This window comes from Pristiophorus japonicus, chromosome 18, assembly GCF_044704955.1.
Source record: "Pristiophorus japonicus isolate sPriJap1 chromosome 18, sPriJap1.hap1, whole genome shotgun sequence".
Taxonomy (NCBI): Eukaryota; Metazoa; Chordata; class Chondrichthyes; family Pristiophoridae; genus Pristiophorus; species Pristiophorus japonicus.
The window spans coordinates 1,162,664-1,187,459 of NC_091994.1; the positions used below are offsets into that span (position 1 = coordinate 1,162,664).

The 24,796-nt window shown below is 50.7% G+C and overlaps 1 protein-coding gene across 3 annotated transcripts in view; it reads left to right on the forward strand.

The window, feature by feature from the left end:
- mef2b (myocyte enhancer factor 2b) overlaps positions 1-24,796 on the forward strand; it is a 140,156-nt gene that overhangs the window by 73,981 nt on the left and 41,379 nt on the right. For all 3 annotated transcript variants that reach the window (XM_070859540.1, XM_070859539.1, XM_070859541.1), the window contains exons 3-5: positions 4,740-4,943; positions 10,792-10,932; positions 17,983-18,163. In XM_070859540.1, the coding sequence (XP_070715641.1) occupies positions 4,740-4,943; positions 10,792-10,932; positions 17,983-18,163 (526 nt within the window). The remainder of the gene's footprint in view (positions 1-4,739; positions 4,944-10,791; positions 10,933-17,982; positions 18,164-24,796) is intronic.

A 24,796-nucleotide genomic window follows, 5' to 3' on the forward strand; every position in this document is an offset into this window, starting at 1 on the left:
AGGTGAGCAACCGAATATCCCGTGTTAAGGAACCGGCTCCGTAGTGCCCTGAGAGAGGCGTCACTGCAAAAAAAAAAAAACATTCCTGATACATTACTCACCCCAAATGAAGGCCATTTGTAAAAGTAACCATGAATCTCGCGTAATTCCCTTTGTGCCCCGGGGCAGCTCCGCATGCCAGCCTTCTCTGGCGGGGTCACTAGGAGGCGCAACTGTTGCAGCTCAAGTTTTGAAAGTGCTTCGATACCGGGAGTGTTGCACACAACGGCCCTCCGCTCCCGGCCGATGATACTCTGCCCCGCTGGTACAGGCACACGGAATTTACTGAGTGGTGCGACTGCTGATGCTCGCGGCTGCAAACCCTTTCGCGCCTCTGTTCCGACCCTCGTGGGGGGGGGGCGCTGTCCCAGCGAATTTCACCCCCCTAGTGTGGGACTGGAGTCACACGTAGGCCCAGGCAGGGCAAGGTCGGCAGGTTCATTCCCAGTTCAAAATCCTGAAGGACCTGGACAGAGTCGATAGAGAGAGACTGTTCCCATTGGTGGAAGGGTCGGGAACCAGAGGACACAGATTTCAGGCGATTGGCAGAAGAACCAAAGGCGACACAAGGGAAAATGTTTTTACGCAGCGAGTGGTTAGGATCTGGAATGCGCTGCCTGAGAGGGTGCTGGAGGCAGACTCCATCGCGGCTTTCAAAAGGGAGTTGGATAAATATCTGAAGGAAATAAATTTGCCGGGCTGGGGGGAAGGGCAGGGGAGGGGGACTGACTGAGGGGCTCTTGCAGAGAGCCGGCACGGGCTCGACGGGCCGAATGGCCTCCTTCTGTGCTGTAACCGTTCTCGGATTCTAGCTTTTAAGACAATCCAATGGCTTCATGGTCACTTTATTTCCAGAGAGATCTTTTATGAAACTGAATTCAGATTCTCAAACTGCCGTGGCTGGATTTGAACTCTCGTTCTCTGGGATGCGACATTAAACCGAGGCCCCGTCTGCTCTCTCAGGTGGACGTAAAAGATCCCACGGCACTATTTCAGGGGAGTTATCCTCAATCAACATAACATAAAAAAACAGATTATCTGATCATTATCACATTACTGTGTGTGGGAGCTTGCTGTGCGCAAATTAGCTGCTGTGTTTCCCACATTACAACAGTGACTACACTCTGAAAGTACTTCATTGGCTGTAAAGCGCTTTGAGACGTTCGGTGGTCGAGAAAGGTGCTATATAAATGCAAGTCTTTCTTTCTTTAACAAAGTAAAACGTCCCAAGCTGCTTCACAGGACCATAATCAGACAAAATGTGACACCAAGCCACATAAGGAGATATTGGGACAGGCGACCAAAAGCTTGGTCAAAGAGGTCAGTTTTAAGGAGCGTCTTGAAGGAGGAAAGAGAGTTAGGGAGGGATTTCCAGAGATTAGGGCCTCAGCAGCTGAAGGCACGGCCACCAATGGTGGAAAACGATTAAAATAGGGGACGTACAAGAGGCCAGGATTGGAGAAATGCCGCGATGTCGGAGGGTTGTAGCTGCAGGAGGTTACTGAGCTTTTTCAATTCATTGATGCTGTAGGTATTGATTTAAATACAAGGGATTCTGTTGCCCTCCGCTCCTCTCCGAGACGCAGGGGAAGGGTTGCCTGGGTGTCTGAAGCACACCAGTTGATGCAGGCGCTGCACGGGAGCAAGAGCACAGAGTTGGACCCGTGCAGTCTGTGCCATCGGGCCACTGTTGTACGTGCAAAGCCGCAGCCACCCTGCCAGGGGCCTTGTGGTCTGGTGCCAGCCCATTGTGTTAATGTCTCTTTGTCACCTCGTCAAAGTGTGAGATTGTGAGAGTGCACGCAGAGGAGAATCCATCTCCTTCATTGTGGCAGGTTTTCACCCATTCATCTAATGTTTACAAAACCTATCATAGAATCTTGCAGCAATACAACAACCTGTATTTATATAGCGCCTTTAATGTAGTGAAACGTCCCAAGGCGTGTCACAGGAGTATAATGAGATAAAAATTTGACACCGAGCCACATAAGGAGAAATTAGCGCAGGTGACCGAAAGCTGGGTCAAAGAGGTCGGTTTTAAGAAGCGTCTTGAAGGAGGAAAGAGAGGTAGAGAGGTAGAGAGGTAGAGAGGTAGAGAGGTAGAGAGGTAGAGAGGTAGAGAGGTAGAGAGGTAGAGAGGTAGAGGGAGTTCCAGAGCTTGGGACCCAGGCAACAGAAGGCACGGCCACCGATGGTGGAGCGATTATAATCAGGGATTCTCAGGAGGGCAGAATTAGAGGATCGCAGACATCTCTGGGAGTTGTGGGGCTGGAGGAGATTACAGAGATAGGGAGGGACGAGGCCATGGAGGGATTTGAAAATAAAGATGAGAATTTTGAAATCGCGGCATTGCTTAACCGGGTGTCAATGTAGGTCAGTGAGCACAGGGGGTGATGGGTGAGTGGGACTCGGTGCGAGTTAGGACACGGGCAGCTGAGTTTTGGATCACCTCTAGTTTATGTAGGGTAGAATGTGGGAGGCCGGCCAGGAGTGTGTTGGAATAGTCAAGTCTGGAGGTAACAAAGGCACGGATGAGGGTTTCAGCAGCGGATGAGCTGAGGCAGGGGTGGAGACGGGCGATGTTACGGAGGTGGAAATAGACGGTCTGAGTTACAGCAGAGAATGAGGCCATTTGGCCCAGCGTACCAGTGATGGCTCTGTGAAAGAGCTAACCACTTAGTGTCTCGCCCTGCTCCTTCCCATTGCCCTGCTCATTTCTCCCCTTCAAATATTTAAAGTCCGAGGTGTTGTAATATCTTTGCCCTCCCACATGGAGACAGTGCAACAGAAGCTGAAAACTTTTCAAGTTGAGCGAGTTGCTGTTGTTCGGGTTTTTTCCCTCCCCTCCTGAAGGAGGTGACTCACTTTGGGGCACAGTTCCATGGCCACTGGCGCGCTTTCATCCCTTGTCCAAGTGACCCTTCGTCATTCAACGGACTAGACAGTGAGTGTCAGAAGGCTATTCAGGCTGAATAGCGAGCTGTGCTTTCACTGATTAATAACTGCTAATTAGTATCTGAGCTGGCAGCATCTCTCAACCATGGCTCAGATGGAGTCACACTCTCCCCGCTCTGAGTCAGAAGGTCGTGGGTTCAAGCCCCACTCCAGAGACTTGAGCACAAAATCCAGGCTGACACTCCCAGTGCAGTGCTGAGGGAGCCCCGCACTGTCGGAGGGGCAGTGCTGAGGGAGCCCCGCACTGTCGGAGGGGCAGTGCTGAGGGAGCCCCGCACTGTCGGAGGGGCAGTGCTGAGGGAGCCCCGCACTGTCGGAGGGGCAGTGCTGAGGGAGCCCCGCACTGTCGGAGGGGCAGTGCTGAGGGAGCCCCGCACTGTCGGAGGGGCAGTGCTGAGGGAGCCCCGCACTGTCGGAGGGGCAGTGCTGAGGGAGCCCCGCACTGTCAGAGGTGCCATCTTTCAGATCAGACGTTAAACCGAGGCCCCGTCTGCTCTCTCAGGTGGACGTAAAACATCCCACAGCACCATTTCGAAGAAGAGCAGGGGAGTTCTCCCCGGTGTCCTGGGGCCAATATTTATCCCTCAATCAACATCACTAAAACAGATTATCTGGTCATTATCTCATTGCTGTTTGTGGGAGCTTGCTGTGCGCTAATTGGCAGTAACTACACCTCAAAAAGTACTTCATTGGCTGTAAGGCGCTTTGAGGCATCCGATGGCTGTGAAAGGCGCTATATAAATGTACTTTTTTTTGTTGCAAATATCAACCACAATTTTTGAGATATTTCTGAGATGCGGTAAAATCCTACATAAGTTCAAAGTTTCCTATTCCACTGTGCGATGAATCACAGTGAGGTTACAATCCTAACCTTGATGTCCCCACGAATATATTTTGCAGCAGGACCTGGCGAATAGTGATCGGTGATTGGCGCTCCGGTGAATGCCGTGGGATGTTGTACCCAGCTAAAGGCGCCACTTAAATGCAAGGTGTTGCTGATCCCTCTGTGCATGGTGCAGTACCACAGGAGGCTAGGGGTAGGGCAGCAGAGAGGTTCTGTTACTGGGCCAGTAATCCCGAGGCCTGGACCAATGATCCGGAGACATGGGTTCAAATCCCCCCATGGCAGCTGGGGAATTTAAATTCAGTTAATTAAATAAATCTGGAATAAAAAGCCAGTGTCAGTAATGGTGACCATGGAACTACTGGGTTGTTGGAAAAACCTGTCTGGTTCACTGATGTCCCTTTAGGGAAGGAAATCTGCCGTCCTTACCCGGTCTGGCCGATATGTGACTCCAAACCCAACCCCTCTGAAATGGCCCAGCGAGCCCTTCACGTGTCCAATCGCTACGAAAAACAATAATAAGCTGGAACTCCCTCCCTAACAGCACTGTGGGAGCACCTTCACCACACGGACTGCAGCGGTTCAAGAAGGCGGCTCACCACCACCTTCTCAAGGGGCAATTAGGGATGGGCAATAAATGGTGGCCTTGCCAGCGACGCCCACATCCCAGGAACTCTTTATTTTACCGACATCAAGGGTGGGGGAAGGGGTCACGTGAACCTGCATTTCACTTAAAGAAGAATGATTCAGTTATTTTGGGTGAATTGCACTGCTGGGGGCGAGTTCTGTTGCCTTGACGATAACATCACCGATTTACGTCTGGCTTCTCTCTCTTCCTCTCCCCCCCCCCCCCCCCCCCCCACCCGAATTCTGCTGACCTTTGACCTTTCCCCCCTGGCAGGTGACCTTCACGAAGCGGAAGTTTGGCCTGATGAAGAAGGCGTATGAGCTGAGCGTTCTGTGCGACTGCGAGATCGCCCTCATCATCTTCAACAGCACCAACCGACTCTTCCAGTACGCCAGCACCGACATGGACCGAGTGCTGCTCAAGTACACCGAGTACAGCGAGCCCCACGAGAGCCGTACCAACTCCGACATCCTCGAGGTAAGGAGATAGGCGGGCGGGGGGCAGGTGCAGAATGGGTCAACCCATCGAACTCCGCCATCCAACTCCAGTCAGCCGCAGTAGGACCTTCCTCCAACTAGCCTCCACCGTGGGCCGCATAGCCATTGGACTGGGCTTTGGGGGCACGGAATACTGGAGCCTGCTTGGGTCAAGTTTGGACAGAGCCCGGAGTCTCCCATCCCCTGCCCCCACCCCCCACCCCCCCAAACTCAGGGCAAGGCCTGAAAGAAGAAAGAAAGACTTGGCTTTCTATAGCGCCTTTCACAACCACCAGACGTCCCAAAGCAAAGTCATGGGCTACATCTCATTGCGTAAAGCCGGTGCCATCACTATCCTCACGGAACTATATCGGCCGTTCCTTCATTGTCACTGGATCAAAATCCTGGAACTCCCTCCCTAACCGCACTGGGAGCACCTTCACCACACGGACTGCAGCGGTTCAAGAAGGCGGCTCACCACCACCTTCTCAAGGGCAAAGGGATGGGCAATAAGAACATAATATAAGAATTAGGAGCAGGAGTCGGCCATTCGGTCCCTCGAGCCTGCTCCGTCATTCAATAAGATCATGGCTGATCTTTGACCTCAACTCCTCTTTCCCACCTGATCCCCATATCCCTCGATTTCCCCCCGAGTCTAAATATCTATCGATCTCAGCCTTGAATATATTCAGAGACTGAGCCTCCACAGCCCTCTGGGGCAGAGAATTCCAAAGATTCACCACCCTCTGAGTGAAGAAATTCCTCCTCATCTCAGTCCTAAATGGCCGACCCCTTATCCTGAGACTGTGACCCCTGGTTCTAGACTCCCCAGCCCGGGGGAAACATCCTCCCTGCATTATTCCTGTCAATCCCCCTCAGAATCTTGTATGTTTCAATGAGATTACCTCTCATTCTTCTAAACTTCAGAGAGTATCGGCCCATTCCACACAATCTCTCATCATAGGACAGCCCTCCCATCCCAGGAATCAGTCTGGTGAACCTTGCACAGGAGACCCAAACTGTGCACAGTACTCCAGGTGTGGTCTCACCAAGGCCCTGTACAATTGTAGCAAGACTTCCTTACTCTTATACTCCAACCCCCTGCAATAAAGGCCACCGTGCCAGTTGCCTTCCTTATTGCTTGCTGTACCTTGCCAGTGACGCCCACAATCCCGAGAGTGAAATTTTAAAAAGCAATGTGTTTTGTACAAATCAAACACCAACCTTTTCACATCACGATGCATAAATTATTGAAGGGGAATAATTTTGTGCAGCAAATTCTAATGTGTGTGTGTGTGCGCGCGGTTTCCTATCCTGTCGTTGGTGCAGTCAGTGGCCAAACAATTGCAGCTAAGTTGTGGATTGTCGTTCTGGATGCCATTTTGGTGAGGGGCATTCGTAGAAACGACATGGGGGCATTCGCCTCCTCACTGCAGCACCGCTTAGAAATTCAAAACATGTGCCTGCCTCAACACACAAGCAGCATATTGAGGGAGCATGTTTTGACTTGCTGGTCATGAAATTTCTAAAGGACAAGTGTCCATTCTTGAATTCAGTAGGCCTGTTTCCATGCCAACCGAGCGTGCTGTATAGAATCAGCTGGCCAAATGTCTGACATTTGGCCTTTATGTTACCTGTGAATTAATTTGTTTGAGTCTCTGGCAAGATACAATCCCAGAAATTCACAGCGTAACCCTCTAAGTTCCTCGGCCTCCAGGACCTGTCCAACTCCCTTTCTTAAAAAATTAATCATGGAATCTGCTTCCAGCACCGTTTTAGGTTGAGCGTTCCCGATCCCCAAAACTCTGACTGAAAACATCTCCCCCCATTTCCCCCCCCCTCCCCCCCGCCCTAGATCTTTTGCCAATGATTTTGGATTTCTGACCTCTTGACCCACTCGCCAGAAGGAACATCTTTTTATCAAAACCTCTCATCTTGAAAACCTCGTTTTGGTTACCTCTTAACCTTCTCTGTTCCATGGAGAACTTTCCCAACATAGATCGAGCCCATCGAGCCCATCGAGCCCGTGCCAGCTCTCTGCAAGAGCACTTAGCGTAGTGGTTAGAAACATAGAAAATAGGTGCAGGAGTAGGCCATTCGGCCCTTCTAGCCTGCACCGCCATTCAATGAGTTCATGGCTGAACAACTTCAGTACCCCATTCCTGCTTTCTCGCCATACCCCTTGATCCCCCTAGTAATAAGGACTTCATCTAACTCCTTTTTGAATATATTTAGTGAATTGGCCTCAACAACTTTCTGGGTGAAGAAGTTTCTCCTCATCTCAGTCCTAAATGGCTTCCCCCTTATCCTTAGACTGTGACCCCTGGTTCTGGACTTCCCCAACATTGGGAACATTCTTCCTGCATCTAACCTGTCTAAACCCGTCAGAATTTTAAACGTTTCTATGAGATCCCCTCTCATTCTTCTGAACTCCAGTGAATACAAGCCCAGTTGATCCAATCTTTCTTAATATGTCAGTCCCGCCATTCCGGGAATCAGTCTGGTGAACCTTCGCTGTACTCCCTCAATAGCAAGAATGTCCTTCCTCAAGTTAGGAGACCAAAACTGTACACAATACTCCAGGTGTGGCCTCACCAAGGCCCTGTACAACTGTAGTAACACCTCCCTGCCCCTGTACTCAAATTCCCTCGCTATGAAGGCCAACATGCCATTTGCTTTCTTAACCGCCTGCTGTACCTGCATGCCAACCTTCAATGACTGATGTACCATGACACCCAGGTCTCGTTGCATCTTCCCTTTTCATAATCTGTCACCATTCAGATAATAGTCTGTCTCTCTGTTTTTACCACCAAAGTGGATAACCTCACATTTATCCACATTATACTTCATCTGCCATGCATTTGCCCACTCACATAACCTATCCAATTCACTCTGCAGCCTCATAGCATCCTCCTCGCAGCTCACACTGCCACCCAACTTAGTGTCATCCGCAAATTTGGAGATACTACATTTAATCCCCTCGTCTAAATCATTAATGTACAATGTAAACAGCTGGGGCCCCAGCACAGAACCTTGCGGTACCCCACTAGTCACTCTGCCATTCTGAAAAGTACCCATTTACTCCTACTCTTTGCTTCCTGTCTGACAACCAGTTCTCAATCTATGTCAGCACACTACCCCCAATCGCATGTGCTTTAACTTTGCACATTAATCTCTTGTGTGGGACCTTGTCGAAAGCCTTCTGAAAGTCCAAATACACCACACCAACTGGTTCTCCCTTGTCCACTCTACTGGAAACATCCTCAAAAAATTCCAGATTTGTCAAGCATGATTTCCCTTTCACAAATCCATGCTGACTTGGACATATCATGTCACCTCTTTCCAAATGCGCTGCTATGACATCCTTAATAATTGATTCCATCATTTTACCCACTACCGATGTCAGGCTGACCGGTCCATAATTCCCTGTTTTCTCTCCCTCCTTTTTTAAAAAGTGAGGTTACATTGGCTACCCTCCACTCCATAGGAACTGATCCAGAGTCTATGGAATGTTGGAAAATGACTGTCATCCGCTATTTCCAAGGCCACCTCCTTAAGTACTCTGGGATGCAGTCCATCAGGCCCTCTGGATTTATCGGCCTTCAATCCCATCAATTTCCCCAACACAATTTCCCGACTAATAAGGATTTCCCTCAGTTCCTCCTTTTTACTAGACCCTCTGACCCCTTTTTTTATCCGGAAGGTTGTTTGTGTCCACCTTAGTGAATACCGAACCAAAGTAATTGTTCAATTGGTCTGCCATTTCATTGTTCCCCGTTATGACTTCCCCTGATTCTGACTGCAGGGGACCTACGTTTGTCTTTACTAACCTTTTTCTCTTTACATATCTATAGAAGCTTTTGCAGTCCGTCTTAATGTTCCCTGCAAGCTTCCTCTCGTACTCTATTTTCCCTGCCCAAATCAAACCCTTTGTTCAGCCATGAACTCATTGAATGGCAGTGCAGGCTAGAAGGGCTGAATGGCCTACTCCTGCACCTATTTTCTATGTTTCTATGTTTCTATGCCCTCCTCTGCTGAGTTCTAAATTTCTCCCAGTCCCTGGGTTCGCTGCTATTTCTGGCCAATTTGTATGCCACTTCCTTGGCTTTAATACTATCCCTTATTTCCCTTGATAGCCACGGTTGAGCCACCTTCCCTTTTTTATCTTTACGCCAGGCAGGGATGTACAATTGTTGTAGTTCATCCATGCGGTCTCTAAATGTCTGCCATTGCCCATCCACAGTCAACCCCTTAAGTATCATTCGCCAATCTATCCTAGCCAATTCATGCCTCATACCTTCAAAGTTATGTTACTGGACTTGTAATACCAAGACACGAGTTCAAATCTCACCGCGGCAGCTCGTGAATTTAAATTCAGTTTTTTGTTTTAAAACTAGTGTCAGTAATGGTGACCACAAAACTCGTAAAACCCGTCTGGTTCACTAATGTCCTTTAGGGAAGGAAATCTGCCGCCCTTACCCGGTCTGGCCGATATGTGACTCCAGACCCACAGCAATGTGGTTGACTCTTAACTGCCCCCTGAGATGGCCCAGAGAGACACTCCGTTGTATCAAACCGACAAAAGTCAGCACTGTGGGAGCACCTTCACCACACGGACTGCAGCTCACCACCACCTTCTCAAGGGGCAATAAATGCCGGCCTTGCCAGCGACGCCCACAACCCATAAACAATTTTTTTTTAAACTAGTCGCACACCACTGCCCTTTCCCCGTAGCCCTACAAATTGTTTTCTTATCAGGTTACTATAGTCTCTCTCTCTCTCTGTCTCTCTCTCTCTCTGTGTCTCTCTCTCTGTGTCTCTGTGTCTCTCTCTCAGTCTCCTGGGGTCGAGGAAGACTTGCTTCCACACTAATATGAGTCCTTAGGTGACTGAACAGTCCAATACGGGAACCACAGTCTCTGTCACAGGTGGGACAGACAGTGGTTGAGGGAAGGGGAGGGTGGGACAGGTTTGCCGCACGCTCCTTCCGCTGCCTGCGCTTGGTTTCTGCATGCTCTCGGCGATGAGACTCGAGGTGCTCAGCGCCCTCCCGGATGCTCTTCCTCCACTTAGGGCGGTCTTTGGCCAGGGACTCCCAGGTGTCGGTGGGGATGTTGCATTTTATCAAGGAGGCTTTGAGGGTGTCCTTGAAACGTTTCCTCTGCCCACCTGGGGCTCGCTTGCTTTGGGAGTCTCGTGTCGTGGCCCATAATTATCCAACTCCCTTTTGAAAACTGTGATTGAGTCTGCCTCTGCCATCCTTTCAGGCTGTGAATTCCAGATCCTAACCACTCGCTGTGTAATAAAAATCATTTTTCCTCATGTCGCCTTTGGTTCTTTTGCCAGTCGCCTTAAATCTGTGACTTGTTCTCGACCTCTCCTCATAATTGAAGTCCCTCATCCCTGGTAAACCTCCCCTGCACTCTTTCTAAGGCCTTTACATGTGCCATGATCTTATTGAATGGCAGAGCAGGCTCGAGGGGCCAAATGGCCGACTCCTGCTCCTATTTCTTATGTTCTTATGTACATCTTTACTGAAGTCTGCTGCCCAGAATTGTCCACCATACTCTATCTGAGGCCGAACCAGTGATTTATAAAGTTCTAGCCCGATCTCTTTGCTTTTACATTCTATGCCTCTATTTATAAACCTAAGTAACCCACATGATTTTTTTTTTAACCACCTTATCAACTAGCCCTGCCACCTTTCAGGATTTGTGTGTACGGACACCAGGTTCTTCCGCTCACCCGCACTTGGCAAAATCGTGCCATGGCAGCCAAAGGGTTTACTCTGGGGGAAATGATTGAGGATGTGACATTGATTGTTCTTGTAAACTGTGATTGCTGCCTAGACGCTGAGGAAAAAGGGTTTAAATGGATGCGAGAGTCCGGACCTGGAGATTGACGACTCGGTTGAGCCAAACATGGAGGTCAACGATAAATACAGAAAGTATGAAACGGTGAATCACATGAACAACAGACAGAGGGTTTGTGTAAGTATCTCACAATGGTCTACATCATTTTTGTTTGAGTAATTTATTTTCTCTTGCTCCTGAAATCTCCCCACGTAGCATACATTTCGCATCCAAATGAACATAACGTAAGAATTAGGAGCAGGATTCGGCCCCTCGAGCCTGCTCTACCATTCAATACGATCACAGCTGATCTTCTACCTCAACTCCTCTGTCTCCATATCCCTCGATTCCCTTAATATCCAAAAATCGATCGATCTCAGCCTTGAATATACTCAGAGACTGAGCCTCCACAGTCCTCTGGGGCAGAAAATTCCAAACATTCACCCCCTCTGAGTGAAGAAATTCTTCCTCATCTCAGTCCTAAATGGCCGACCCCTTACCCTGAGACTGTGACCCCTGGTTCTAGACTCCCCAGCCCGGGGGAAACGCCCTCACTGCATCTACCCTGTCAAACCCTGTAAGAATTCTGTCTTTTTTTCACCAGAATTGGAGGAGCGCTGAGATCTCTGACTGATGTCGGGCTGAAGATAATATTGTAACAGCCGGTCAATACATAGAGAAACAATACAGAAGGCAGAATCCTTAAGATATTGAGCTCATGATCGGGACAGAAATCTGATGACCTAACAGATCACAATATTATACATGGTCTGCTGTTTGGGGAAACCCAGAGATCCAAACAAGCATTGCTAGACCAAGGTTCACTAGGGTGATTCCGGGGTTGAGGGGGTTGACATATGAAGAGTGGTTGAGCAGGGTGGGCCGATACTCATTGGCGTTTAGAAGAATGAGAGGTGATCTTATTGAAATATATAAGATTCTGAGGGGGCTCGACAGGCTAGATCCTCGTGGGGGAATCTAGAACTAGGGAGTCATAAGGGGTCACCTATTTAAAACGGAAATGAGGAGGAATTTTTTCTGAGGGTGGTGAGTCTGTGGAGTTCTCTGCCCCAGAGAGCTGTGGAGGCTGGGTCATTGAATATATTTAAGGTGGAGATAGACAGATTTTTGAATGATAAGGGAGTAGGTCCCCTGCAGTCAGAATCAGGGGAAGTCATAACGGGGAACAAAGAAATGGCGGATCAATTGAACAAGTACTTTGGTTCGGTATTCACTAAGGAGGACACAAACAACCTTCCGGATATAAAAGGGGTTAGAGGGTCCAGTAAGAAGGAGGAACTGAGGGAAATCCTTATTAGTCAGGAAATTGTGTTGGGGAAATTGATAGGATTGAAGGCCGATAAATCCCCAGGGCCTGATGGACTGCATCCCAGAGTACTTAAGGAGGTGGCCTTGGAAATAGCGGATGCATTGACAGTCATTTTCCAACATTCCATAGACTCTGGATCAGTTCCTATCGAGTGGAGGGTAGCCAATGTAACCCCACTTTTTAAAAAAGGAGGGAGAGAGAAAGCAGGGAATTATAGACCGGTCAGCCTGACATCGGTAGTGGGTAAAATGATGGAATCAATTATTAAGGATGTCATAGCAGCGCATTTGGAAAGAGGTGACATGATAGGTCCAAGTCAGCATGGATTTGTGAAAGGGAAATCATGCTTGACAAATCTTCTGGAATTTTTTGAGGATGCTTCCAGTAGAGTGGACAAGGGAGAACCAGTTGATGTGGTATATTTGGACTTTCAGAAGGTTTTCGACAAGGTCCCACACAAGAGATTAATGTGAAAAGTTAAAGCACATGGGATTGGGGATAGTATGCTGACATGGATTGAGAACTGGTTGGCAGACAGGAAGCAAAGACTAGGAGTAAATGGGAACTTTTCAGAATTGCAGGCAGTGACTAGTGGGGTACCGCAAGGTTCTGTGCTGGGGCCCCAGCTGTTTACACTGTACATTAATGATTTAGACAAGGGGATTAAATGTAGTATCTCCAAATTTGCAGATGACACTAAGTTGGGTGGCAGTGTGAGCTGCGAGGAGGATGCTATGAGGCTGCAGAGTGAATTGGATAGGTTAGGTGAGTGGGCAAATGCATGGCAGATGAAGTATAATGTGGATAAATGTGAGGTTATCCACTTTGGTGGTAAAAACAGAGAGACAGACTATTATCTGAATGGTGACAGATTAGGAAAAGGGGAGGTGCAACGAGACCTGGGTGTCATGGTACATCAGTCATTGAAGGTTGGCATGCAGGTACAGCAGGCGGTTAAGAAAGCAAATGGCATGTTGGCCTTCATAGCGAGGGGATTTGAGTACAGGGGCAGGGAGGTGTTGCTACAGTTGTACAGGGCCTTGGTGAGGCCACACCTGGAGTATTGTGTACAGTTTTGGTCTCCTAACCTGAGGAAGGACATTCTTGCTATTGAGGGAGTGCAGCGAAGGTTCACCAGACTGATTCCCGGGATGGCGGGACTGACCTATCAAGAAAGACTGGATCAACTGGGCTTGTATTCACTGGAGTTCAGAAGAATGAGAGGGGACCTCATAGAAACATTTAAAATTCTGACGGGGTTAGACAAGTTAGATGCAGGAAGAATGTTCCCAATGTTGGGGAAGTCCAGAACCAGAGGTCACAGTCTAAGGATAAGGGGTATGCCATTTAGGACCGAGATGAGGAGAAACTTCTTCACCCAGAGAGTGGTGAACCTGTGGAATTCTCTACCACAGAAAGTTGTTGAGGCCAATTCACTAAATATATTCAAAAAGGAGTTAGATGAAGTCCTTACTACTAGGGGGATCAAGGGGTATGGCGAGAAAGCAGGAATGGGGTACTGAAGTTGCACGTTCAGCCATGAACTCATTGAATGGCGGTGCAGGCTAGAAGGGCCGAATGGCCTACTCCGGCACCTATTTTCTATGTTTCTATGTCTATGTAAAGGGTTATGGGGAGCGGGCGGGGAAGTGGAGCTGAGTCCATGATCAGATCAGCCATGATCTTATTGAATGGTGGAGCTGGCTCGAGGGGCCGAATGGCCGACTCCTGATCCTATTTCTTACGTTCTAATGGAGATGCAATTTTGCAGGACTAGATTTTTGCCACTAGGGGCAACTCGTGTAATCCTACACTGTCGCTCGCTAGCAGCGCCAAGTGGCAGATACTGGGAACTATATCAAAGTAACCAAAGTGTCTGAATATCTTGAACCTGTTCAGGACAGGAATGATGAAGTATCTTTTGTAATGCTTCAGTAAGATTATATCACGTGGCTTGGTGGGCAGCACTCTTGCCTCTGAGTCAGGAGGTTGTGAGTCCAGAGACTTGAGCACAAAACTAGGCTGATGCTCCAGTACAGTGCTGAGGGAGTGCTGCACTGTCGGAGGGGCCGTCTTTCGGATGAGATATTGATCTGAGGCCCGGTCTGCTCCCTCAGGTGGACGTAAAAGATCCCACAGTCACTATTTCGAAGAAGAGCAGGGGAGTTCTCCCCGGTGTCCTGGCCATTATTTATCCCCCAACTATCAGCACTAAAAAAACAGATTGTTTGGTTGCTGTCGCATTGCTGTGTGTGGGAGCTTGCTGTGTGTAAATTGGCTGCCGCGTTTCCTCGTGTTACATCAGTGGCTACACTTCAAAAAAATAACTTCATTGGCTGTAAAGTGCTTTGGGAGATGTCCTTAACTTGTGAAAGGTGTTTATAGAAATTCTGCTTTGGAGAAAGATTGCAAAGTGCTACAGTACAGCGGGACCTGGGGGTACGGTGCATGAAACACAAAAGGTTAGTATGCAGGTACAGCAAGTGATCAGGAAGGCCAATGGTATCTTGGCCTTTATTGCAAAGGGGATGGAATATAAAAGCAGGGAAGTCTTGCTACAGTTATACAGGGTATTGGTGAGGCCACACCTGGAGTACTGCGTGCAGTTTTGGTTTCCATATTTACGAAAGGATATACTTGCTTTGGAGGCAGTTCAGAGAAGGTTCACTAGGTTGATTCCGGGGTTGAGGGGGTTGACTTATGAGGAAAGGTTGAGTAGGTTGGGCCTCTACTCATTGGAGTTCAGAAGAATGACAGGTTATCTTATCGAGACGTATAAGATTATGAGGGGGCTTCACAAGGTGGATGCAGAGAGGATGTTTCCACTGATGGGGGAGACTAGAACTAGGGGGCATAATCTTAGAATAAGGGGCCGCCCATTTAAAACTGAGATGAGGAGGAATTTCTTCTCAGAGGGTTGTAAATCTATGGAATTCGCTGTCCCAGAGAGCTGTGGAGGCTGGGACATTGAATATATTTAAGGCGGAGATAGACAGTTTCTTAAACAATAAGGGAATAAGAGGTTATGGGGGACGGGCAGGGAAGTGGAGCTGAGTCCGTGATTGGATCAGCCATGATCGTATTAAATGGCGGAGCAGGCTCGAGGGGCTGTATGGCCTACTCCTGCTATTTCTTATGTTCTTATGTTCTTTCTTTCTATATTTGACTGATGATGAGTATATTGTCCTAGAAATTCCAGATTCCTAGAATCATAAAAATTTCCAGCACAGAAGGAGGCCATTCGGCCCATCTGGTCCACATCGGCCGAAAAAGAGCTACCCAGCCTAATCCCACTTTCCAGCCCTGAATCACATTTAGGTTACGTGAGTTTGGGTATTGCAAGCTGCCCTGCTTCTTTACTATAGATAAGGCAGTGCCCAAGATCTTGACCCATAATCTTCACTCAACCATCAAATTCCCTGGCAAGCTGCAAGTATATATCAGTGTGGAGCAGTGCACGAGTCCAGGCCCATATAAGGGCACAAACAGTCACCCACACAGCCTGGAGCATTCTTTTAAAATTCATTCACGGGATGTGGGTGTCGCTGGCAAGGCCAGCATTTATTGCCCATCCCTAATTGCCATCGAGTGTCTCGCTGGGCCATTACAGGGGGCATTAAGAGTCAACCACATTGCTGTGGGTCTGGAGTGGCCAACATCCCCAGCAGTGAAGCACTGGCCACACTCGATCAGCTCCGCTGGGTGGGCTACATTGTCCGCATGCCCAACACGAGACTCCCAAAGCAAGCGCTTTACTCGGAACTCCTACACAGCAAGCGAGCCCCAGGTGGACAGAGGAAACGTTACAAGGACATCCTCAAAGCCTCCTTGATAAAGTGCAACATCCCCACCGACACCTGGGGGTCCCTGGCCAAAGACCGCCCTAAGTGGAGGAAGTGCATCCGGGAGGGCGCTGAGCACCTCGAGTCTCATCACCGAGAGCATGCAGAAATCAAGCGCAGGCAGCGGAAGGAGCGTGCGGCAAACCAGTCCCACCCTCCCCTTCGCTCAACCACTGTCTGTCCCACCTGTGACAGGGACTGTAATTCTCGTATTGGACTGTTCAGCCACCTGAGAACTCACTTTTAGAGTGGAAGCAAGTCTTCCTCGATTCCGAGGGACTACCTATGATGATGATGGCGGGTCTGGAGTCACATATAAGTCGGACTGGGTAAGGACCTTGCCGAAAGAAACAAACAAACTTGAATTTATATAGCGCCTTTCATGACCACCGGGCATCTCAAAACGCTTTACAGCCAATGAAGTACTTTTGGAGTGTAGTCACTGTTGTAATGTGGGAAACGCAGCAGCCAATTTATGCACAGCAAGCTCTCACACACAGCAATGTGATAATGACCAGATAATCTGTTTCAGTGATGTTAATTGAGGGATGAATATTGACCCCAGAACACTAAAGAGAACTCCCCTGCTCTTCTTCGAAATAGTGCCCCGGGATCTTTTACATCGACCTGAGAGCAGCTATCAGTGAACCAGACCGATTTTCCAAGAATCCAGTTGTTACATGGTCACCATTACTGATGCTATTTTTTTTAATTCCAGGTTTATTTAATTAACCAAATTTAAATTCCCCAGCTCCGTGGTGGGGTTTGAACTTTTGTCTCCGGATTACTTGTCCAGTAATATTCCCATTCTGCTACCGCTCCCAATAACCTGAAACCCTGAAAATATTCAGAGGCTCAAAATCTTGGAAATATTCCTTCACTATTCTCCCCGTCGCAGATTGTCAGTCCAGTGGTGACGGCACGTGTTATACCTTACCTGCTCACCTGGCGATGTCCTTCATGTAATCGCCCGTTTGAAAAGTGGGGGAGAGCGGAGCGGAGCAACCTGTCCTCGGGGGATGGAGCTTAAAGATGGTGTCAGATTTTGCCTGATATACGATCCTGTGACCCGCCTTAGGACATTGTACTTTACATAACTATCCACAGCATAACTCTTTCCCCCTCCGTAACATCGCCTGTCTCCGCCCTTGCCTCAGCTCATCCGTACCTCTGGACCTGATTACTCCAACACACTCCTGGCCGGCCTCCTACATTCTACCCGACGTATACTAGAGGTGATCCAAAACTCGGCAGCCAGTGTCCTAACTCACACCAAGTACCGTTCACCCATCACCCCCTGTGCTCACTGCCCCGTGTCCTAACTCGCACCGAGTCCCGTTCACCCATCACCCCCTGTGCTCACTGCCCCATGTCCTGACTCACACCGAGTCCCGTTCACCCATCACCCCCTGTGCTCACTGCCCCGTGTCCTGACTCACACCGAGTCCCACTCACCCATCACCCCCTGTGCTCGCGGACCTACATTGGCTCCCGGTTAAGCAACACCTTCGATTTCAAAATTCTCATCCTTGTTTACAAATCCCTCCATGGCCCTCGCCCCTCCCTATCTCTGTAATCCCCTCCAGCCTCACAACCCCCCGAGATGTCTGCGCTCCTCTAATTCTGCCCTCCTGAGCATCTCTGATTATAATCGCTCCACCATTGGTGGCCGTGCCTTCTGTTGCCTGGGCCCCAAGCTCTGGAACTCCCTCCCTAAACCTCTCCGCCTCTCTACCTCTCTTTCCTCCTTCAAGACACTCCTTAAAACCGACCTCTTTGACCCAGCTTTTGGTCACCTGCCCTAATTTCTCCTTATGCAGCTCAGTGTCAAATTTTTTATCTCATAATCGTTCCTGTGACGCGCCTTGGGACCTTTCACTACGTTAAAGATGTTGTTGTTGTTGTAAAGATGCTATATAAATGAAGTTGTTGCTAGTCTTGAAGTTATTGAAGAGTTCACATTGCAATTCCTTGCTATTGTTTCACCTACGTACCTCGTGTCTCCCCCTTTCTCAGGCAGGCACACTGTCTAACCATGAAATGTCCATTCTGGCCACAGCACAGAGTGCCACCAGTCTGGCCTACAGCAACCCAACCGGGTCCATCCTCAATCGAGGGCCTCTGCCACAGCCAATCGTACCTCGAAGTGCTCATTCATCAGGGCTGACATCGCAAGTGTCCACGATTTCTCATTCAGGTACCTTGCTGGAAACACATCGGTCTAATCTAAGCATTCACTTAATATCGATGCCTCCGATCAATTTGATGACACTCTCTTATAATCATAGAATGATCCAGTACGGAGGAAGCCATTGGGCCCATCGAGCCCCCGGCAATTCTCTGACAGAGCGATCCAATCAGTCCCACTCCCCGCTCTACCCCACAGCCTGGAACATTTCTCCTTTCAAATATTTATCCGATTCCCTTTCTCACTCCTCCCCTTTCGCATTCTCGCTCTCGCTCCCCCCTTTCGCTCGCGCGCCCCCCCCTCTTTTTCTCTCTCTCTCTTTTTCTTTCTCTCTCTCTCTCTCTCTTTCTCTCTCTCTCTCTCTCGCTTCCCCCCTCTCTCTCTCTCTCTCTCTCTCTCTCTCTCTCGTCCCCCCTTTCTCTCTCTCTCTCTCCTATTTTCTCCCCCTCTCTCTCTCTCTCTCCTCCCCCTCTCTCTCTCTCTCTCTCTTTTTCTCTTTCTCTTTCTCTTTCTTTCTCTCTCTCTCTCTCTCTCTCTCTCCCCTCCTCTCTCTCTCTCTCTCTCTCTCTCTCTCTCTTTCTCTTTCTCTTTCTCTTTCTCTCTCTCTCTCTCTCTCTCTCTCTCTCTCTCCCCTCCTCTCTCTCTCGCTCTCGCGCTCTCTCTCGCGCTCTCTCTCTCTCCCACTCTCTCCCCCCCCCCTCTCTCTCTCTCTCTCTCTCTCTCTCTCTCTCTCTCTCTCTCTCTCTCTCTCTCTCTCTCTCTCTCTCTCCCTACCCCCTCACATCAGCCATCTAGTCTATTCCGACTCTCCCACCCACCAACCCCTACTATTTACTACTCTTTCTGTTTTCAAGCAACTGTGCAGTTCCCTTTTTTGAGAATGAGGTATTTGAGTAGTTACACGTGGGCTTTTAGTCAGTGTTGGCTCCTTCACAAACTGTGAGGAGGGGAGCCCCTAATTCTCAGTTGTGTAGTTTCTGCGTAACCTGAGTGTGAGTGTGAGTGGATAATATCCCAACAGGAAGAGAGGGTGAATGTCAGGCCAAAGTAAAGCGCCCTTTCTTCGATTTCTCAATCGTTTGGTTTGGAGGTTTCTGAGCACAATGATGGGTTTCTGCACATGTATAAAGAAATATTATTTTTCTAATTTATGCCGGGCAATCAATAACCTCTGCTGGTTTATTGAGAAATCAGCAGTTGTCTAATTACTGGTAAGAGCCAGTGCCCTTATAGTTGGTAATGATGTGTTCCCAGCATCAGAAGGTCTTGTTTCTGTTCCTGAATCCTGACACTATTTTTGTCTGCTGGGTCCTGGCCACAGCTCTGTGTTATGGGCCCCCTTCCTCAGGCTCACAACAGCTGCTTGCGTTTCTTTGAATGAAATTTACATGAAGCCCATGTGGTTGGGAGAGCTCACTTTGGCCCATCGAATGGCAAAGAACCTTTTCACCCTTCAAAATCTCCACGCCTTCTCTCTCACCTTGGCCTTCCTCTCCAGGTACATCAGTCTGCCAACTGCAGTAAAGAGAAAAATAAATGTCGAGTTTAAAAAATGTGAAATATATTTGCTTCTGTGTCCCCGCCTGATTTTCCTGCCCCTCCTCTCCAGCTGGTGCTGACTGTCGCTGGGTGATGGGTTCCACAGGAGCCAGTCATCTTCCAGTAGCTCACCCAAGTGGCCATTGTTTGAAAATGATATTCAGTGTGGCCGGTGTTCATACTGCAATGTTACTGAGTCGGATCCTGCCCTTACCCAACATCATCATAGCAGTCCCTCGGAATCGAGGAAGACTTGCTTCCACTCTAAAAGTGAGTTCTACAGGTGACTGAAGAGTCCAATACAGGAATTACAGTCTCTGTCACAGGTGGGACAGACAGTGCTTGAAGGAAAGGGAGGGTGGGGAATCTGGTTTGCCGCACGCTCCTTCCGCTGTCTGCGCTTGGTTTCTGCATGCTCTCGGCGAAGAGACTTGAGGCACATGTGCGCGCAAACGCACACTTGTGTACGTACACAAACACACACACGCACATGTGCATGCACGCACACACACAGACGCACACACACACACACACACCCATGCATGCACACAGACACAGACACACGCATGCTCGTGCACACAATTCCAGAAGGGCTCACTGGACAGTGGTCAGGTACAGCCTTCTGTCTGATTTCCACTCTCTTCCTGACCCAGGAGAGTTGATGCCAATTATAGTGCCTCATCGAGTGCCCCCCGAGTTTAGCCTACTCTGCACCGGCTGGTAATTGAAGCTGGATATCAAATGTTCAGTCTTCAGGTTTTGGGGGAATCTCTGTATTTGAAAGCTGAGATATTTACAATGCAGCGTTGCATATTTCGGGGCTCAGGAGTTGAAATAATCTGAGATATAGACTGTTTCTAGAGAAAAGGAAAATAGCTCAAATACAGGGAGAGCGGCCAGTCAGTGGGAACGGCCGGTCGGTGGGAGCGGCCGGTCGGTGGGAGCGGCCGGTCGGTGGGAGCGGTGGGTCGGTGGGAGCGGCCGGGCGCTCGGTGGGAGCGGCCGGTCGGTGGGAGCGGCGGGTCGGTGGGAGCGGCCGGGCGCTCGGTGGGAACGGCCGGTCGGTGGGAGCGGCCGGTCGGTGGGAGCGGTGGGTCGGTGGGAGCGGCCGGGCGCTCGGTGGGAACGGCCGGTCGGTGGGAGCGGCCGGTCGGTGGGAGCGGCCGGTCGGTGGGAGCGGCGGGTCGGTGGGAGCGGCCGAGCGGTCGGTGGGAGCGGCCAGGCGCTCGGTGGGAACGGCCGGTCGGTGGGAGCGGCCGGTCGGTGGGAGCGGTGGGTCGGTGGGAGCGGCCGGGCGCTCGGTGGGAGCGGCCGGTCGGTGGGAGCGGCCGGTCGGTGGGAGAGGCCGGTCGGTGGGAGCGGCCGGTCGGTGGGAGCGGCCGGTCGGTGGGAGCGGCCGGTCGGTGGGAGCGGCCGAGCGCTCGGTGGGAGCGGTGGGTCGGTGGGAGCGGCCGGTCGGTGGGAGGGTGGGAGCGGTGGGTCGGTGGGAGTGGCCGGTCGGTGGGAGCGGCCGGTCGGTCGGTGGGAGCAGTCGGTGGGAGCGGCCGGTCGGTCGGTGGGAACGGCCGGTCAGTCGGTGGGAACGGCCAGTCGGTCGGTGGGAGCGGCCGGTGGGTCGGTGGGAGCGGCCGGTCAGTCGGTGGGAGCAGTCGGTGGGAGCGGCCGGTCGGTCGGTGGGAACGGCCGGCCGGTCGGTCGGTGGGAGCAGTCGGTGGGAGCGGCCGGTGGGTCGGTGGGAACGGCCAGTCGGTCGGTGGGAACGGCCGGCCAGTCGGTCGGTGGGACCGGCCAGTCGGTCGGTGGGACCGGCCGGACACGCGATGGCACCAACCGCCACCAGCCTGAAAGAGCAAACTGCGTTAAGGCGCAGCCCCCAGACCCTATCGCCACCAAGGCCATACCCGGGAATGAAGGGTCACCTGCAACAGTTCTCCCAAATGGGACTGGGACCTGCCAGGACCCCAAATCAAATAACACCCAGGCAAGTGAGTCAGCAGTCCCCTGTGCACTGCTAGATGACTGCCCCTCAGGGAGCAGCAGCGACCCGGGGTGTAAGGAAAGGTCAGGGAGGTCACCGGCATCTGTGAACCTGCCCGACGCTAGGAACCACGGCAACAGCCCCAAGAGCAGGCAACTTGAGCCAACCGGGTTCCCACTGCCAGCACTGGGCACTGCGCCACCAGACTGCCTGAACACCATCCAGCAGTTCTGGAACTAGTTTGTCCTCCCGCAATGACGCTGACTCCAAGAATATTCCAAGCATATACCACGAATGCAACACTGTAAATGCAATTTTTTTTTTTGGACTTGAATGTATATGAATGTAATGAGCCACCGGCACAATCTATATGTGGGGGGTGGGGGGGGGGAGATAGAATGGGGCGGTCATGGACACACACAAACAGAAACCACCAACATCTCTACTGCCAACGAAACACCAACCACTCACCAAAATGGAAACGACCCGCCAAGGGTCAACCAGATAGAGCTAAGCCCAGAGCACAGTCCATGCATGAAGGCGATATCACTAAAGGCTTGGGGGAGAGTGATGTCATGTATCCTACATGGCTACTGTTGGTACTATTACAAGGTGTGCCACCAGGGGGCACTGCAGTGGGAGACTTGCAGGTTACCTGTACAGGTGTGCCTGGCCTAGTATAAAAGGCAGGCCAGCAGGTGTGATCCTCACTGGAATTATCAATAATGGACGAAGGTCACTGCAGTTCAAGTATAACACACTGCCTCGTGGAGTCATTATCAGAGATCTAAAGACATAATACAGGCAACAGAAGGGACGGCTACCAATGGTTGAGTGATTATAATCGGGGATGTTCAAGAGAGTTAGAAGAGTGCAGACATCTGGGGGGGCGGGGGGATGGGGGAGATGACAGAGATAGGGAGGGGTGAGGCCATGGAGGGATTTGATTGTGCAGCACAGGAAAGGGAGACAGAAAACGCTGGAAATACTCAGTGGGTCAGGCAGCGTCTGTGGAGAGAGAAACCGAGTTAATGTTTCAGGTCGATGACCCTTCATCAGATTCTGTTTTTATACCAGGGAGAACAACCTCTGCTCGTCACAAGAGTGCTGCGGGATATTTTATGTCCACCCGAGAGAGCAGACGGGGCCTCGGTTTAACGTCCTATTCAAAAGACGCACCTCCCTCTGAACTACACTGCGAGTGTCGACAGAGATGTTGGTGCTCAAGTGTCGGGAGTGGGACTTGAACCTATGGCCGGCTGCCTCAGGCGAGCGTGCTGAGCCAAAGCCAACGGCGAGCCGCTTTTTCCTAAGCAGAACGCGGGGTGGGGGGGGGGGGAAACACAGTGACTGTACAGGAAACGATGAGGGAGAGACAGTGAGGTGTGAATGGGTTAAAATCTGCTGGCTGACTCATCCAACCACAGTGTACAGTACGTCGTGCCATTTCCTGCCTTGGTTGCCTCGAGAACAAATGAGCTCATTAACTCCATGAGTGCCGCACAGTTTCCAAGCCCTTGGGTTCCATGCAACAATGGTTTAACCCCCCTGACTCTGACGGTGGTGAGTGGGCTGAAGGGACTGTGGAACCTGTGAATGAGCCTGTCCCTTTGCGCCGATGACTGTGTTAAAGTAGTGGTGTGTGGTGAGACGGGGGGCAGTGTGGTGCCCAGCAGACTGTTGGTCTATCGCAGGTGCCTCTCACACGCTTCCTGCTGGCTAGTTGCAGAGTGACATCAGCGCCGGCTGACTGCCCCTCCCCCGAGCGGGACACCGCAGACATCAACAGAGAGAAGTCACAATTACTGCACCCAGCGATGTCCTGCCATGAGCAGCTCATCCGAACTCCACGGGGGGCGAAATTGCCTCTTTGTGTCGCCCCATTGGCGCGGGGCGCAGGACCGTTTTCATCTGGTGGGGGGGGCCCCCCCCCCCGGGAAATGGCCCCGGAGTTTGCGGACACGCTTCCGCGGAAGTGGAAAGCGGGAGATTGCGCTCCGCTTCCTTTCGGGCAATTCTGCGTCTGGGGGCGGGAGCCCCGTGTGGTACACCAAACGTCCGGGCCCCAGAAGGTTATCGCCCCCCTGCCCCGCCCCCATTTATCTTGAATTCTACTCTGAGCATTGCAAGAGTTGGACCCCTGGAGCATGTTGCACCCTTCTATTGGAGCATGGCTGACCTGTACCTCAACTCCGTTACCCGCCTTGGATTGATATCCCTTCATATTCCACCATCTACAAGGCACAAGTCAGGAGTGTGATGGAACACTCTCCACTTGCCTGGATGAGTGCAGCTCCAACAACACTCGAGAAGCTCGACACCATCCAGGACAAAGCAGCCGCTTGATCGGCCCCCCATCCCCCACCCTCAACACTCACTCCCTCCCCCACCTTCAACACTCACTCCCTCCACCACCCTCAACACTCACTCCCTCCACCACCGGCGCACCGTGGCTGCAGTGTGTACCATCCACAAGATGCACTGCAGCAACTCGCCAAGGCTTCTTCGGCAGCACCTCCCAAACCCGCGACCTCTACCACCTAGAAGGACAAGGGCAGCAGGCCCATGGGAACACCACCACCTCCACGTTCCCCTCCCAGTCACACACCATCCTGACTGGGAAATATATCGGCCGTTCCTTCATCGTCGCTGGGTCACAATCCTGGAACTCCCTCCCTAACAGCACTGTGGGAGCACCTTCACCACACGGACTGCAGCGGTTCAAGAAGGCGGCTCACCACCACCTTCTCAAGGGGCAATTAGGGATGGGCAATAAATGCCGGCCTTGCCAGCGACGCCCACATCCCGGAACGAATAGTGAAAAAAAAACTTTTGCCCAACAAAAATCTATGAACCTCAGTCTTAAATATTTTAATTGACCCTCGGTACCCACAGCCCTTTGAGGGAGAGAGTTTATTTTCCACAGCCCTTTGTGTGAAGAATTATTTCCTGAGGTCACTCCTGAACAGCTGAGCTGATCCCAGCTTTTTATTATTAGATTTTTAAACGGAGTTGAATTTCTCAAGCCACCATGGTAGAACTTGAACAGTTTCTCTGGATTCGAGGTCTGGTCCCTCGATTGCTGAATCAGAAACGAAAGCACGGCACTGCCGTGGTCAGATAGG